This window comes from Egretta garzetta, unplaced genomic scaffold (assembly GCF_000687185.1).
Source record: "Egretta garzetta isolate BGI_Z169 unplaced genomic scaffold, ASM68718v1 scaffold94, whole genome shotgun sequence".
Lineage (NCBI taxonomy): Eukaryota > Metazoa > Chordata > Aves > Pelecaniformes > Ardeidae > Egretta > Egretta garzetta.
In genome coordinates, this window is record NW_009259683.1 from 7,496,054 (window position 1) to 7,513,563 (window position 17,510).

At 36.2% G+C, this 17,510-nt stretch overlaps 1 protein-coding gene across 2 annotated transcripts in view; it reads left to right on the forward strand.

Moving 5' to 3' along the window:
- The first annotated feature begins 1,063 nt into the window (after nt 1-1,063).
- FAM126A (family with sequence similarity 126 member A) overlaps nt 1,064-17,510 on the forward strand; it is a 28,085-nt gene continuing 11,638 nt past the window's right edge. For both annotated transcript variants that reach the window (XM_009638678.2, XM_035894099.1), the window contains exons 1-9: nt 1,064-1,150; nt 2,067-2,168; nt 6,729-6,908; nt 9,853-9,933; nt 10,347-10,462; nt 10,803-10,898; nt 15,309-15,425; nt 16,160-16,247; nt 16,782-16,941. In XM_009638678.2, coding sequence (XP_009636973.1) covers nt 1,100-1,150; nt 2,067-2,168; nt 6,729-6,908; nt 9,853-9,933; nt 10,347-10,462; nt 10,803-10,898; nt 15,309-15,425; nt 16,160-16,247; nt 16,782-16,941 — 991 coding nt within the window. In that variant the 5' untranslated portion in view covers nt 1,064-1,099. The remainder of the gene's footprint in view (nt 1,151-2,066; nt 2,169-6,728; nt 6,909-9,852; nt 9,934-10,346; nt 10,463-10,802; nt 10,899-15,308; nt 15,426-16,159; nt 16,248-16,781; nt 16,942-17,510) is intronic.

Sequence of the window (17,510 nt, forward strand, 5' to 3'; positions counted from 1 at the left end):
CCCTTTAGGCTTCTTAAAATTCTCTGGATATATTCTGCTACAGTGTGGATTTTGGAACAGAATATTTATATTTGTGTTAGACAAGGCAATTCTTCCCCTCCCCACTTTTCCTTGCTTGTCATTCATCAACAAGCCTGTACTACATAACTAATTTTAAATTGGCAAAGCAAAACTTGATGGGATATCTCACATGACTGAATGTTTCACCATGTAAGTGTTAATTTTTTCCTCATCTGAGTATTTAATTTTGTCATTGTTTGAAATCTGTGGTCACAATTTGAATAAGCTAATGCGTATTGTTGAATAGTTTACTGATGCCTAGGGCATCCCCCATGGCATGCTCTTTTAACTTTTAATAGTTATGTGCCTTAATGATATGTTGCTCTTTGTTTCGGAGTAAGCTGTTCCAAAGGACAGTTGTTTTAAAGTGTTTTCTCAAAATTTAAGAGAAATTGGAAAATTAATTTCAAAAGCCACGCTGCATCTCTTGTGTTCAAGTCTTGGTACTCATGCTCTTGCTCTGTCCGAGACTGTGCAGGATGCTGGGCAGGGGAGTCCATCTTAGGCTACGTGCTGAGGCAGCAGGCTTGTTGTCTTTCAGTCGCCACAGTGGGGGAGGATTGAAAGGTTTTCCATCAGCCTTTATTTCAGTGACCTTTTCCAAGTTAGGAATGGCAGTTCACTAGGAAAAACTTAAACATTCATTTCTCTTCAGTGAGTCCATACAGTTTTCTCTCAAGTTCTGTAAGCTGAAAAATAAATTGAAATTGAGAAGGTAATATTTTCTGTTTTCAAAATGCCATTTCTGCAAATCTTTGACTTATTGAGCTTCCCACGCATTACATACTTGGAACTTATTAAACTGCTGTACATGAAGACTATGCTTAATGCTTTCAGCAGCTTGTATAAGTGAGGTAGAATAAAAGTTCAAAGTGATGTCAGCATGTGAAATGTTAACAAGTAAAAGCATGATAAGATTCTTTAAATATTCACAGGGACTTGATTTTCATCATCTGCTTAATGCAGGGACTACAATAGTTTTCACAAACTGTGTTTGCTTATTCTTTCAGGCTGAAGGTTTTGGAACAGATGTTGGAAGATGTTAGCTGTGGATACTGGAGTTGTGGAGGAGTGGTTATCAGAGTTCAAGGTATACACTTTCAGATATTTAGCCAGTAGTGTTTGAATCACTGCTGGAGCAGTACGCAAGAGTGCTTGATTGCTGTAGAAAATGAAGAAAAACAGTAACTTTGTATTTTGCTGACGTAATGTGATATATACGAATGTCTTGAAAGGATTTTTTTTTTCCCTTGTCCTCTTTGGGATTGCATACTTCCTGATACAGAGCAGTGAAAATGTGTATCACAGATGAATGGTCTTGTTGGTTTGAGTACGGGCTAAACTTGAATGTAGGTTTTGTTCCTGGTCTGCTTAGATACACTGGGAATGTGTTTTCATATCTGTATAGTGGAGAATGATCTCCTCTGAAGGACTGCAGATAAGAAGTACCGTAAGAGCTATGAATAGTAAGTTTAAATGTACAGCTCCCAGAAGGTCATTAAAAAGATTAGATTTTTACCTTCTTAAGTACTGGCAGGAAATCTGTTTAGTGTTAGAGAAGAGCTGTTCATGTCAACTGGAATTTGTGTTCTTTCAGAGTAATACTATATCCTGTAATAATGTTCACTAGTTGTGTACGGTCTTGAGAAAACTCCTTAAAGTATGGATCTGCAAACTGCCAAGTTTCACAGGACTGAAATTTCACAGTGAAATTTCAGTGGGGTTGCACCTGTGAAACTCTTGGTTTCTATCTATTTCCTGTCCACTGTCATTACATTCTGTATGAAACTGTTGGCAAAATGATAAAATGCAGTTTGTCTTCTGGCAATTTTACTGCCTTGCAAACATGGTGATTTCCGTAGTAAGGATTTCTTTGTGAAACAAACTTTAGTTTATAGTAAACTCTGATAAATAGTAACTCATAATGGAAAATTGTTGTTGAAATAGCTGTTATATTTTAATGATTAAAAATTGCTTTTTCTAGTAGTTGTAATATTTTTTTTCAGACACTGCCAGAAGCATCCATATCCAGTTATGCCACAAACTTGAAAGACAAGAGTGCTTTGATTTCATCTCTTTACAAAGTAATTCAGGAGCCACAGAGTGAAGTGAGTATATCGGATCTCTCACGCAAAATGTCTGACATAACACCAGCAGAGTAAAATAAGACCTTGTGTGCTAGTTAATCATGTTCTAACTATGTGAACTACAGAACTATATGAAGAGTCTCCATCAAAACATTTGTTCTTAGCAGTGGCATACTACCATGGAAACAACTTGTAAGTTTTGTAACCTACTGATCATAGCTAAGCTTGTAGGTCATATTCATGGGCTTCAGGAGTTGGGTATAGAATTGAGAAATATGTTAGGGAATTAAAGAGATGTTTGAGACAGAATTCTTTCTGTAATTTAGTATCACTTGAATGTGAATCTATAACTATCAGAAGCTTGTCTATTACAACCCAAGAGAACAACGTTAGATTGGTTTGCAATCCTTCTAAGTTAATGCTTAGGGTTTAGGGTTTTTATTGTTGTTTAAATACATACAGTGTACATATATGCGTTTATACAGTGGATGTACCCTTGCTGAAATGATGGCAAAAAAAAAAAAGAAAAAAAGTGGGGGGAAGGGGGCAGGTTTGCTCTGTACCTGTGCCAGGAATGGTTCCATACCCCATGACTGCACTCATTTTAAAGTGTCCAGGTGAGTTCAGAACATACTGAGCTGTTTTTAGTTGTCTTGTTAACTGCATTGCCTTACTTTCTATCACCCAGCAAACCTTGTGTGTATTATTTTAAAACTGCACCAAGTCCTTAGTTCCTCTTCTGAAAAGACCCAGCATAAGGAACCTTTCCAAGGTTTGAGAGGATGCCAATAGTGGTCAGAGGATAAAATGTTTTCAGTAGATAGGTTTTTAGAGAGAATGCTGATAGAGAAACTCCCAGGTTGTGAGGCAAAGAAGAAACATATTTTTACTTTGCTGCTCAGAAAGGCATTCTGAGTCATTCCAACTACTGAGTCAAGCCTGTCTGGTCCTCTGAATGCATATCAACGTGTAAATTAATCTGATGAGTCTCCCTGTTGATAGCCAAATTGATATTTTCATATGTTCTTTGATTTCTTACTACTTCTGGCTATCACTATATTTCTCAGGGACCTTAGTAGCAGGGTGGTGAAGGACCTGCAAATTCTGCTCGAAAAGATTGGGATAATTCTGGGGGTGAGGTATCGAAGATTTGCCTGTTAGTGTGACTTTGAATTAAAATGAAAAGCCAGTGCTGACACTGAGTGTTGTGCTGCCTTGGGAAAACAGTCCTAAAATCTTTATTTGGACTGTCCTCAGAGTACTTGTCACTCTGTGGAAAGGGCTACTTGGAGCTTTCTACGTTGTGAAAATACTTATAAACTAGCAGTTACAAAGGCCAGTGATCTCTTTCAACTGTTATTTGAAGATCTATTAGCTGCACTGTGTAATGACAACTTGCTTTACAGTGTAGGATACGTGCTGTCCTTTCTTATCTCATGTACGTAACGCAAGGGGGAAGGATTAATGAGTGGACACTACTGCTGAGATTAAAAACAAACCAACCCATCTGTATATATTTGAGTATATGTACTTGTAATATGATAAATATCTGTACCTTAAAATTGTGATTAATCTTGTTTTGGGGGGATAGATGTGGGGGTTTTTTTAAGCATTTGAAAAGTAATTGTGTGTATTTTCATCTGTGACTGCATTTTCCTGCTGGTTTCATATTTGCTTTTCATACTTTTTTTTTGGCTTGCTTTTCCAAAAAATTAATAATCAATTTGTGAGATAAATGAACAACTTCTTTGCTATAGCAAAGAAATCACCAATTCGTAGTAGATTTGATAGTAAAGACTTTGTTAGCTACTTCTGAGGTTCCCAGGCCTCTGATAGGTGAAAAATGTAATTCAATGCAAGGAGAGTTTTCAGTAGATGTGACAATTTAAAGGACTTTTAATTGACTCGAGTGCAACAGTAAAAAACAAAACCAAAATTGAGGTTTGTTGCTTCACAAATTCAAGAGTTTTGCTTTCTAGCTAAACTACTATTGCTGTCCTTTTAGACAGTAACCATGCAGGTATTTGCATTAGGAAATAGAAAGTGTTTGGAGTGTCTAATGCATTTGGATACAGCTTAAAAGGAAGAGGGATGAAATTGCTTGGACATCCTTCTGTTCCAGCATTCAAAATTGTTTCAGTCTAGATACTTTTTAGAGCTGTTTTAGTGTAGAACAGTATCTTGAAACAGCAACAATCATAAGTGCGTTTTGATATTAGGTTGTAGCATGTGGTGGCATTTTGAGGAAGAAAATCTGGTTTTGTACTGATTATGCATTTAAACGTGCTGTCTCAACTGAGATAATGATGTGAACATGGATACCTGTCATAGCTATTTATGTGCCTTTTAAAGTTCACGCACATCATTCTGAACTGATACTTCATTAAAGGATGCATGCAAATTGTGTGAAATACGTAAGCTGAAGATGGAAAGCACTTGTTCTGGTAAAGTTTTCTAGAAGGATCTTTTGATATTCTGCTCTCAAAACTGATGACTAGTTTAGCTTGGCATAATTTTTTTACTGTTGCTGTAGACTTTTCACAGATAATTTTTTCAAAGATAAGCTATATCTGTCAGAAGCTAAAAGTTCCTCTTTTTTTTTTTAAATGGATCAGATTGTCCCAAATTACTTCTTAAAAAGAATTAAAACCTGCTAAGCTCCTTTGGGTTCAGAAGTAACTTTGGGAGGTAAGAAATGTTGACTCAACTTTCTTTGTATTCAGGAGGAAAAGCTTAGGAAAGCAAGCAGATTTTTTTTTTCTAACGTGCTCTTCTAGAGGGTTGCCTCCATTGCTGCAATAAAAGGAGAATGGGTTTCTTGCTTTTTTGAAAGCTTGCTCCATTGAAAAACTGAAGGTGTGACCTAGACAAATAGCAGAACTGAGTGTTGTAGTTAGAATAAAATGGAAAACATGATCTGTGTGTTACTAGCAGTAAAGTACTTATCTATATTCCAGTTTTTAAGGATTTTCAGAAAGGTGTTGAGTAATACTTTGCTTTCTGGACTGAAGTGTCGTGGCATTTCTAATGATTATGGTATCTTTTCTCATTGCAATCTCTAAGATACTCTGAAACACGTCTGGTTTGGATTCCCTAATTTCAGGTTGAAACTTTTGGGGATTTTGTGCAGGAATACATTTCAATGAAGGTCTATTACTAGCCTAACATTCCTGGGTTTAAAATGAATTCAGAGTCTGCTTATGTGAGTCATGTATATGAACAGTTAAGATGTTAAAACTTGGAGGTAGGAAATAAGGTGGCAAAACTAGTCCTTTAGGTATGTTACATCTGAATCCTGTCTTTCGGAGAGCTGCAATTGGAGAATGTCACATTTTATGTAATACTTTTTTTTTTTTTTTTTTTTTTACAATATACTAGCTGGAGCTGATAAAATTAGTTCTGAATAGCTGGAATCTCAGATTTAATTTTTTAAAGTTTGCTAATATAAGTGCATCAACTGCCTAGATTCTTTTTTAGGGAGTATTTTCTTCGGTGATAGGGTTCTCCTATGAGTTATTACTTGCAGAAAAATGATTTAGAAGATCTAATTAAAAATCCCCTTTTTCCCTTCCTTACCCCACTTTTTTTTTTTTTTAGAAGAAATCCTTTTACAGTTCTGAACTCTTATTGATGGTTTGATGGTTTGCTGTGTTTGCCAAAAATTATTTTTGAGTATGTGCTTTCGAGTTTTTGCTTGAGAGTTCACGGTCCAGTTCAGCTGGCTTTGAAAGTGCCTACTGGTTTTGACAGTGTTTTCCACTTGGGTTAGGAAATCTCCTATCTAGGTGACAAAATAAAAATATAACTTCCATACACTGATACATGATGGTTAACACTATGTTTCGTCCTCTAGCGGAGGTATGTGTTAGCACAAGAATGCACATTAAATCCAGAAACACAGTGCAAGCTGATTGCTTGATTGTTTCTAAGTCTTTTTTTTAAACTTGTTCTAGCTTGATGAATTACTTCCAGTTCAATATATTACTTCCATTTGTATCAGCTTAACAAATCCGATTGTAAAATTACTCTTGAGGCTTCCCATTTCTGTCTCAAACCTATAAATACATTGAAGTTTCTAGAAAATTTCAATGAGTGGAAAAGTGAACTAGTTCTACTATATGCTAACTTACTGTAATACTTCGAATTTGAGTGTTATGCAGCTCTTCCCACTTGGTGGGTAAAAGCTTCTAGCAATTTGTGTGTACGCTGTTGGAACTCTAGAATAGCAAAACCTTTTTCCTGTATGCTAAAGATATTGAGGGCATGGTATGAGGTGTGGTGATAACAAATATCCTCTATTTATACCTTTGAGGCTGGAGGAAGCGAGCTAAAAATGAGAGAAAGAAGCTGTTGGAATCCTTTCTTCACATGGGATGGAAGGCTCCACTTTCAGATAATAAAAGCATGTTGTAAGAAATGAAAAAGTGTACAAGGTGACTTGGGCAGTTATTCCATCAGTCATTCCCCAATAGCTAAAATGTAACATTTATCAGTTTACAGTTTTGTCCAAAGGATTGATCCACACAAAGTTGCAGTTTCTTGTAATGTTTTATTCATTCACAATTGTAATTTATATTTCAGCTTCTGGAGCCAGTTTGCCATCAGCTCTTTGAGTTCTATCGCAGCGGTGAGGAAAAATTGCTACGATTTACGCTGCAGTTTCTACCAGAATTGATGTGGTGCTATCTTGCTGTCTCAGCCAGCAGAGATTTGCAGAGCAGTGGATGCATAGAGGCTCTTCTCCTAGGAGTTTATAACTTGGTTTGTATTCACATGTGATTATTCGGGCCTAAAAATACTAGTGTGCATTTGAGGGGTTCTATTGAATATTCTACTGGGGAATAATTAACAATTTTGTTTCAGAATTGAAATGAAGTGATTGAGTATCTCAGTTCTGACTCTTCGAATTGGTGTCCATGTCAGAAACCTGCAACATGAATTTTTATTCTTTTATTTTGGTGAATATTTTCTTTGTTCTTTTTGTGGTTCCTGGAAAGTGTTAATGCACAAATGGCTGAAGGAGCCAAAGGAGTCTGCTTAATTTTTTTGTTACTTAATTCTCGGTATGGTGATTAAACTTGCATTCTGCTTGAGATCTCATAGAGGTGCTACTTTTGAAGTGGCTGCCCATATTTTCTGATGTATTTTGACTATCTTGACCGGAAAACACAAAAAAATCACTTTCAACAAATTCTTAGTACTTGACTGCTGAACAGATTGCTTAGCTTTGAGAAATTAAAGGTCTCCTTTCATTTTGTAATAACCTTGACCTTTTTTTGTATTTAGTACGAAAAGTTACTGTTTGTTATTAAATTACTGCTTTGAAGAACAGAATTATAAAGGAACCTTTAAGAGCACCATATTTGAGTTATGCATTTAGTCTTTTTATAGCTATTATAAAAAGCTTAGTGTTACTGTGCCCATTGGGATTCTTTTCAGTGTAGTTTGTATGTTCTGGATGTTTTAGGAAGGCTTTTTGAGAAGTGAAACACTGAACTTCAAAACAGGAAGAGGACACTTGAAAATCTGGAGAAGGCAGCTCCCATCCTTCTTCTAAAAAAAATCTCAAGTGTCTTTACCAAGCGAGTGAAAACATTTTTTCACCCAGGAGTCTACTTAAAAAGACCTGAGCCCTTATATTCAACTCCTCTTTAGGCAGAGTACAGGCCTTATGTGTTTTCTGTGTGCTTAGTTGCATCTGAGGAGAAAAACATTTCTGGGAAGCATTTGGTATATCTTATGCCTTAAGTCAATTCAGTCTTTATTTCTACAATGAAGTCATCTAAAATGGTTGATGGATGTGGCTTTAGTCACTTGATTTTCTCCTAGGAGAGATCACATTTACAGTTAAGCTTGAAACTAGTCCAGTAACGTCTTCTAGCTATGCACAGCTACTTCCTCAGTAACATAGCCATCCACCTCCAGCTGCTTGGGGTCATAAGAATTTTACAGCAAGCTTCTGTAGGAAGCTGTAGATCAACCTGATTTTTGAAAACATTTTTTTTCCCCCTTCTGCTTTAAGACCTAATAAATGCTTATGCTAAAGTAATGTCACATTACTGATGCTGTCTTCTTCCCCTCTTTTGATGTCGTATGAAACTTGTAACTTAAACAATCAAGATGGTGCTGTTCTTCAGTATACAAGGTTGAAAAGGTAGTAGGTTGCCTGCTTAGATACTTATGTTCTCTTTAACCAGCTACTTTATGTTTTCAAAAGCAAGAGGAAAGATGTAGCCTAATACACATAGTAAACCTGTAAATGTCTATGATGGTCTTTTGGAACTTGAGGGAATTAACATGCTCAGCAGAGTCCTGCAATTTCTTACTGAAGGAAATTGAAATATTAAGTATTGCTCAGGATAATTTTAAATTCACTACATTGTCAGCACTATAGAATTATTGTGGCTGAATCTTGAGATGATGAACTAGTTTGTTCTGCCTTCAGCTTGGAGACACACAGTGGTAGTGCATGCAGTTGATACTTTTGGCTTTCCTGGCTGTAGGTATTGGTTTCTTTCTAATATGCTTCAGGTCTTGAAATGCACTCCTGAAACTTAATTATAAATCTGATGAGAATGAAGCATAAAAGTATTGATGTTTTTAGATTTTAAATGTTTGGATGTAGCCAGTTTCTCTTCCTTTCTCCTATACCTGTTTCCCATATTGATGCAGAAGCAATATTGAAAACTAAAGGATCAGTGGTTTATATGGAGAGTGGAGGAACTGTATAACTCTTCAGACAAAACAGCTCTGTGTGCCTTCTTGATACTTCTCAGTCTTCTTTTACCATTTCATATTCTACTTTAAGCCATGAGTTTTAATAAATACTATGTGAAATTAGTCCTTCAGCCTTCCAAGGCGTGGGGTTTAGGACACACTGAAGCTCATCTCTAATCTCTACCTTTGGATATATGAAATCTGCTGCTAAAACTTAGGAGAAAAAAAAAAAAAAAGAAAAGTTCTTGTGTGTGGTGTTGGTTATTGGTCAAGTCTGCTTTCGAACTTCTGGAGTTTATCTGAAGTACTTCAGTGCTCTTCTGTGATACGTAGGCACATCTTTTTTTGCCTTACCCATTAGTTTTCCACTAACTTACAGGAGTGAGAAGTCTGCCAACATACTGCTATGGTGGTGTCTTGCAGGAAAGTAGCTTCTCTAAAGCTTTGCATCCATGTTTCCTTTAACTCTCTCTCTAAGTATGGAATTACCACACTTGGGCTTTTGCAAATACTATGATGTTTGCTACTATCAAAACTTATGAGGCTGCAGTCATTCCAGAGCTATAGTATTTCCAAAACAAATCACTTGTAGAGTCATTACTTGATGGGTAAATAGTTTTCAGAGCAGAATTATTGAGAATTAACCTTCACAGGTAGCAAATAGTGTGTAACTGAAAAGAGAGAACACTGTTTAAACATACTGAGATTTCCAGTTAGTGTTTTTAAGATGGACTATGTATGCAAATGCATGTGCCTTTTTCTAAGTAATTTGAATAGTTTTCAGAAACAAAACAAATGCACTGTGATAGAATGCACATACAGAGATAATTTCTACCTTGTAACTCGGATTGTTATAGTATCCCTATCTGTCCCTATAATAATTTGTTGGCTTTTTTTATCCATTCATCCCTACCCAGCATTTAACATTTTTGAATGTCTGGTTTCTGTAATACAGTGTAACCATTGGTATCTTCTGTTTTTTTTTCAGGAGATAGTTAACAAGGAGGGACATAGCAAAGTGCTGAGTTTCACAATTCCGTCTTTGTCCAAACCCTCAGTCTATCATGAAGTAAGTGACATGGGCAACATAAAGTTGTTACTGATCGAGAAAGGCAGTATGCTTTGGGGGCCTGTTTGTTAAGAATAAAAGTGAAAAGTAGTCTTAACGTGTTGTATAATGATATAGGAACATATTTCACAATCTTCTGAGTACTACTAACTGGTCTCTGAGGCCTCTTCAAGAATCAGTAGTCATAACTCCATAATATCCATGCATCAGCTATGTCTTTTTTCTGTTCTGAAGCCATACACCTTTTCTGGTGTAAAATAACTCTTCAAATCTAAGACAGCTAAGCAGTCAGATAACCTTAAGCCTGTTGAAAATTTATGTATAAATATGGTGATGCTGGCTGATGTCTATTTTTACTTGCACTGTAGCAAGACTTCAGACGGACATGTTTTGAATGACCCTTTTTCCTTTAGCCTTCCAGCATTGGCTCCATGGCTCTCACTGAAGGAGCTTTATCGCAGCATGGTTTGTCCAGGGTTGTATACAGTGGACCTCATCCTCAGAGGGAGATGTTAACAGCACAGAACAGGTGAAATTGTATAGTAGGATTTTGCTTGAGAATTGCTAATGAATCTTAACTTCTTACAATTTTTAGTATAGTTAATAGGCTGTGGGTGGATAGGTATATGCTGTATTTTGTGGTGGTTTTTCTGTTTTTAAACACGTGTAAATGTAGTTGAAAAAAGATTAGCAGCGCATATTACTACATGAAGAGGAAAAGCTTACAGAACCAAACTACTGAATTATCAATTTTATTGAAATGAAATATCAAATCTGTTCAAATAACTCTTGCAAATGTCTGTGTAAACTTGTTTTCTTTTAAAAAATAAAATTGGTAGTCTAATTCTAATGTTTCTTGTAAATCCCAGGTTTGAAGTGCTGACTTTTCTTCTGCTGTGTTACAATGCTGCTTTAAGCTACATGCCTGCAGTTTCTCTTCAGTCATTGTGTCAAATTTGTTCAAGGTAATTTCTTTAAAATAGCATTTTTAACTTGAAATGCAATCAGTTTGAACTTTTTTTAAAAAAAAAAAAAAAGCTTCAGGTTCCCAAAAGCTGATTGTAAACTTTTTTTTGATAGTGTTTACAGCTGCATTATTTGCTTTTAAAGTATCTCTTCTATAACTTTGGTTTGAGGTTTCAAAATGGGGAAGCAATGACCTGGCATATACACAGTGTTCTTAAGTGGAGCAGTCAAATCAAGGGAACTGTTTGTTTTTAATCAAAGTAGTTGTAGGTGTGTTAACTAAATCAAATCAGAAATGTCTTCTAAAACCTTGGTAAATTTTGCATTGAAAGCTTACTAAATAGATTCAGATGCTGTAAGTTGAAATGTTCTTGAAATAGTAGATCTTGAAACTAGAAATGCATCCATTCTTACAGATACTTTGTGTATTTCTAAAATCTGCTGTTACTTCAAAAACCAAAACAACTCCAAAAAACCCACATCAGCTTTAATTACAGTGTCTATTTTTGATCCATTTCTTTTTTTCAGAGAGGAAGAACTGGTAGTAAACATGTCTATAGATTTTTTGAAAGTAGACTTTCGGTTAAGGAAAAAATTAGAATTCTCTTGTTAACCCAGGAAACCCAAGAGAGCTAGAAGTCAATACAGCAGATAAACATGGTAATGGATGCCTGTAAGATCCTTTCCTCTTCAGAGGAGAAGAGAGAGCATTGGAGCGCTTGGCAAAATTTACAGGAGTCTTTACAAGATCTTTATTAGATATGCTGGTCTAAAACTTAGGATAGAAAATATTTAGAAGCTAAGGATTGTGGACAGGAGACTGATGTTGTTTACTCTGCTTGATTAGGTTTTGATTCTGTTTGGCATAGATAGTTTTTAAAAAGCCTTCAAAAAACCCTCAAGCAAATTACCAGTAGATGCAAACAAGTCTTTTACTTCAAAATGTTGAATATTTGGATACTGAATTATTTACTGAATTACTTGGTACTACACAACTCCACTTTTGTCTTAGTTCTTCATTCCCTACTGGTTTTGGCATCCATGTTTCTCTGCTTACTGAAAACCTCGCACTGAGAGCATCTTAGGGATTCAAGGGAATGTATATCGGAAGACCAGAATATCTTTCAGTATCCTGTTCGGATGTGGTGCTGACAAAATTCTCAGAAGAATCTATAGGATAACTGTTTTCATTGTTTTGAGCAGTGTTGAATTTAGGTTTCTTTTGGAAGATCTGTACGAAAGTAATCTACATTGTATGTGCTTTCTTCTAGTAAGTCTAATTCAATTTTTATGATTAAAGAAACAAAAGCTTCTAGTACTTCTTATTTACAAATATGAACTGTAAATGTGATAATTGCAGCACAAAATATTTTGTGCTGATCTCAAGTGTTGTAAATCCAGATTTTTTGCATTTGGGCATCTTCAGTTGCTCAGTCTCTTTTCATAAGAATACTATCTTACTCTGGTGTAAAGTCAAGCAGTAACGCTGATGTCATTCTAGCCTTTTTAGAGGAAGTAACTTAGATTAGAGTAGGGCTTTAAAACTAATCAATACTGGCATTAATGTGTCTGTATTAAGGTCTTTTCTTTATAACTGTCAGTGTTAACTGATCATGTTCCTACTGTGAGTTCACTACTTCCCCGTCAAAATACTTACTGTTTACCTATACAGTAGCATCTAGTAAATGCATAAATATATACACCGGCATAAAACTGACCTGGTTAGATATTTTTTTATGTAAACTAGTATTTTTGTTTAAACTGGACACTTGCTGCTGCTTCCACCCCTCAGGCTTTACACAACGCTGAAATGCTTATTATTCTAGTGGATTACAAGTGTCATATTTGAGCCAAACCATTGGTAGAAATGATGAACTGTCTGGAACTGAAGTGTTGCCCAAGTTGCGTAATAGTAGCCTCTTCTGGGTAATAAAGAGGAGGAAAATGAGATGGGATTTTTTGTGGGGCAGTTATTCAGCCTAGTTAATTTCAGTAGCTGTCTCATGTGGTTTAAGACTAAGTAAGAGTCAGAAAAAACAGCTTTCATGCTTTAACTTTTACCATGCAAGGACAAAATGAATATGAGATGATGAACTCAGTGTTTCGTTCCAACATCTCAAGCATATTTAACAGAAGAGTCAATTTGATTCACTTAACTGGAAGTAAGATTTTTGGTTTAGCTAGCTGTGCATATACTTTGCAGGTGAACTCCATGTATTTTGAGATGCAAATAAATTTGCATTCTGGTTTCTAAAAATTTAGAGTTTTAAGCCATTTGAATAGTGAGACACAAATCACATTGCAGTCTGAATTCCTAACAATAATAAAATTGGAGTTTAAAACCTGAATGAATAAGCAAGGAGTACTTAAATAGTCTGTGCTTCTGGCCAACAACAATATCAAATTTGGGAGAAAACTTGCAGTTAGTTACAAATCAACAAGTTTGGCTACTCTTGAAAATCAAAATTCAAAGCTAAGCAAAATAAATTCTTTTTTAGAAATCAAATTTTGAGTTGTTGAATTCAGTCACTTAAATCTTGGTTTACATCAGTCTGAGAAGTTTGTATTTAGGGTTCTAAATTTCAGTGAGAATTATGACTAAATACTGATGCTCAGAGCAGCAGTTGACCAACTCTATAAAGTGGCAGCACAAGCCTAGGGCTTATGGAATTACCTTCGATACCAGATGAGTGCATAGAGGACAGGTATCCTATACCTATAGGTATCCTAACCTCATGAGGTTCTACAGTGCCAAGTGCAAGGTCCTGCGCCTGTGTTGGAGCAATCCCCAATATCAGTATAGACTGATGGATGAATGGATTGAGAGCAGTCCTGTGGAGAAGGGCTTGCTGATATAGTGCAATATGCACTTGCAGCCCAGAAAGCCAGTCATATCCTAGACTGCGTAAAAAAGTGTGGCCAGGAGGTCGAGGGAGGTGGTTCTCTGCCTCTGCTAAGCTCTCGGTGAGGCTCCACCTGGAGTACTGCATCCAGTTCTGGGGTCCCCAGTGAAAGACAGACATGGATCTGTTTCATGGACCTTTGGGTCCAGCAGAGGGCCACAAAAAATGATCATAGGGCTGGAACACTGCTCCTATGAAGAAAGGCTGAGAGAGTTGGAGCTGTTCAGCCTAGATAGGAGAAGACTCCAGGAAGACCTTATTTCAGCCCTTCAATATATACAAGGGAAGCTTATAAGAAAGATGAGGGGCTTTTTCCCCTGTAGTGACAGGACAATTGGCAACAGCTTTAAACAGAAAGAGGGTTGATTCAGATTGGACATAAGGAAAAAAATTTTTATTATGAGAATGGTGAGGTACTGGGACAGGTTGTCCAGAGAAGTTGTGGATGTCCCATTGTCGAAAGTGTTCAAGGTCAGGTTGGATGGGGCTTTGAACAACCTGATGTAGTGGAAGTTTCCTTGCATGTTGTCACTAGTGTGGCTTCCTGTCTTTCCTGGTGAAGTGTTTAAAATCCTTTTTTCATTTGTTTTTACTTGGAGATATGGTGATATCAGCATGAAGAGTCCAGTTTAGATCATACTAGGTGCAAAGTTCATGGAGATCTTGGGGGTGCTGTCTGCCTTTTTTTTCTTTTTTTTTTTTTTTTTTTTTTTTTTTTAAAATAGCCAAAGCAGAAGATGAGTTGCAGGATAGAGAAGGAGAGGAAAAAAGTACAGTAGATTGGTGGCAAAGTTAGTGTTAATAAAGAAAGGCTCCTGAAATCTCTATTACAGATGTAACTTGAAAGGTGCGATACAATCTTAACTCAATTGTTTTTCTGGAAAAAAGTAGATTTAAAGGGAGTTTTACAAGCTCTCTGGTACTGAAGCTTTCTGAGACTAAACCTTCTAGTCTGTGCTTTGGAGAAGGAAATACTTTGATTAATGTCATTAAAGGTCATTCCAGAAGTCCAGTAATAGCCAATGAATTAAATAGTTAACTACCCAGTATCTTTGATTTCCAAAATGTTTTGATGACAGAACCTGATGTGAAATTTAGTTCAGAACTAAATTCTAAATCTGACTTTTACTTTTAGAATAGTCTTATGAATGTGACACTTCTGATCTTTTTGCTTAAAAACTTGTATGCAACTTCCGTATTATATGCAATGACACTTATGCTTCTGTCTGTAAGATAGACTTTTATTGGCAGTTTTCTTTCATGTTCCATTGTAGCATAAATATAACGGGAGTGTCCAGGATGTCTCTGTTTTGAAGGATTTGCACTCTACCAGTAGAGGGCATACCCTTCTTCTGTAATAAGAAATAGTCTGCTTCAGCACAGGGCTGCTGATGGGTACTTTCCTGTGGGTCTATTGTAGTTAAAACATATGCTAAACACCTAGCTTTGTAGAATACAAAGGTGGTTCTACACTATTTGCTAATGACAAATGTATCATTTGTTTAGAATTTGCGTCTGTGGATATCCTCGCCAACAAGTGAGAAAGTACAAGGGAGTCAACAGTAGGATTCCAGTTTCATCTGAATTCATGGTGCAAATGCTAACAGGGATTTATTATGCCTTGTAAGTTGTTTTTTTTAAGTTGTTGCATACAAAATAATGTCAGCTTAATGTCTACACTCATTTAGGCATGCTACCTTTGAAATGTTTTATTTTGTAGTGGACAAATGCTGTGTCTAGCAATAACGTCCTCAGAACATAGTTCTCCCACTAGTTAGCTGAAGTTACCTGTGTCATATTGGGAAAAGAGGGCTAGAACAACACTTAACTGGTATAACTGCTGATGTGAAACAATTTTTTAAAAAAACCCCCACCTTTTCCAACCGTTGTCTGCTGTCTGCATTTCTGCATGCTTAGTTTTTACATCAGTCTAGTTAAGGAAAAAAGGTCTTATTCTTTCCCTGAAATGCTGATGTCGTTTACCCTTTAATAGTAGTGTTAATCTGTAAAGCTCTCTTATTAACTGAAACAATTGGAGACTAGTAACACAGGAATACTCAAAAGGTGGAGTAATATTAAAACAATCCTATTTGAGTTTTAGAATATTTCATGAGTAGCTGATCAATAATGTCATTTTTAAACTGCTCGGGGTGATCAATGAAAATAAAACTTTGTCTCCATAGACACTACTTCAGAACAAGTTCTCTAAATAGCACGCTTACTGCTAATGAACACAAGTAGTTTAACTCCTCTAAAATGACCCCTTAAGGAATACTAAATCTGTGAAGGTTATGTGACCAAGAAGGTTCATCTGTTGATATAGATGCTTATTATTATGTATATATTTACCTTTGTAGTTATAATGGAGAATGGGATCTGGCTCGTAAAGCTATGGATGACATTTTGTATAGAGCACAGCTGGAACTGTATCCAGAACCTCTGCTGGTAGGTGTTGTTTTTCAACATCTTTTTTGAGTGGAATTTTTAGTTTAGGAAATCCCTTCCTGTGAACGTGCATGATACAACATCACACCAGGAACCTAAATCTCATGAGGTGTATATGGCAGTGCTTGTGTGAATAGCTACATCTGCAAGTATACACACACATGCATGGGTATTTTCATGTACTTTATTACTTCATCATCTTCTGTAGTGAACAAGCTATTTTCAGTAGAATGCTTCTAAGTCTTGAAAGCTTAGGTGATAGTGCAGAAGCGCTCTGAAGTTCATGTTAAATAATAGCCACATCTTTAAACTTGAAACTTTGTTTTAAAAAGTGGCAGGTATCAAATGTTAACTTAGTTCTGAGAGATAATTGCAACCAGCATTCTTTATAACCTGTGCAAAAAGCTAATGTGCTTTTTGACCTTAAACTGGAATTGTACACAGTATTTTTCTTGGAGTAATATGAATCCCCTGATAGAATTCTGAAATTTGGATCTTCATGTTAAGAACTTAACTGCATCTTTTCTGTTCTAGGTTGCTAATGCAATAAAAGCTTCACTGCCTCAGGGTGCTGTGAAATCTAGTAAAGAAGGAACGAGATGCATTCAGGTTGAAATTACACCTACTTCATCCAGAATATCAAGAAATGCTGTGACTAGCATGTCTATCCGAGGGCATAGATGGAAAAGGCATGGTAAGAAACACATTTTGTAATGAATGCTCAGGTTTTTGTATGTGTTTAAAATAATATTGAGAATTTTGTTATTGCACATCTTCATTGCTAGTAGGCAAGCAGCAGTTTGGGGAAGGGGTTATTTCCTTAACTGGTGAATGGGAATCTTAATGCAGTTCGGATGAAGCATATTCTTTATTTCCTTAATCATGTTAAAAAAACCAACCAAACAAAAAACCACACGAAAACCTTTTTGTTAAAGGGAGCTGTAAAGTTTTTGATACTTTAAAGAGGCTGATGTTCCTGTTCGTTCTGAAAAGTAACGTATAGTACCTTAAGCAAAGCAATCATGTAACAACTTTACCACAGAACCTCATCTCTCTTAAATTACTTAAATAAAAATCTGATTTAAGGGTAGAGGGATAAATTACTATGTTCTGGTGTCATAGTTTAACCCCAGCCAGCAACTAAGCCCCACACAGCTGCTCACTCATTCCCCCCCTCAGTGGGGTGGGGGAGAGAATCAGAAGGGTGAAAATGAGAAAACTCATGGGTTGAGAATAAAGACAGTTAAATAGGTAAAGCAAAAG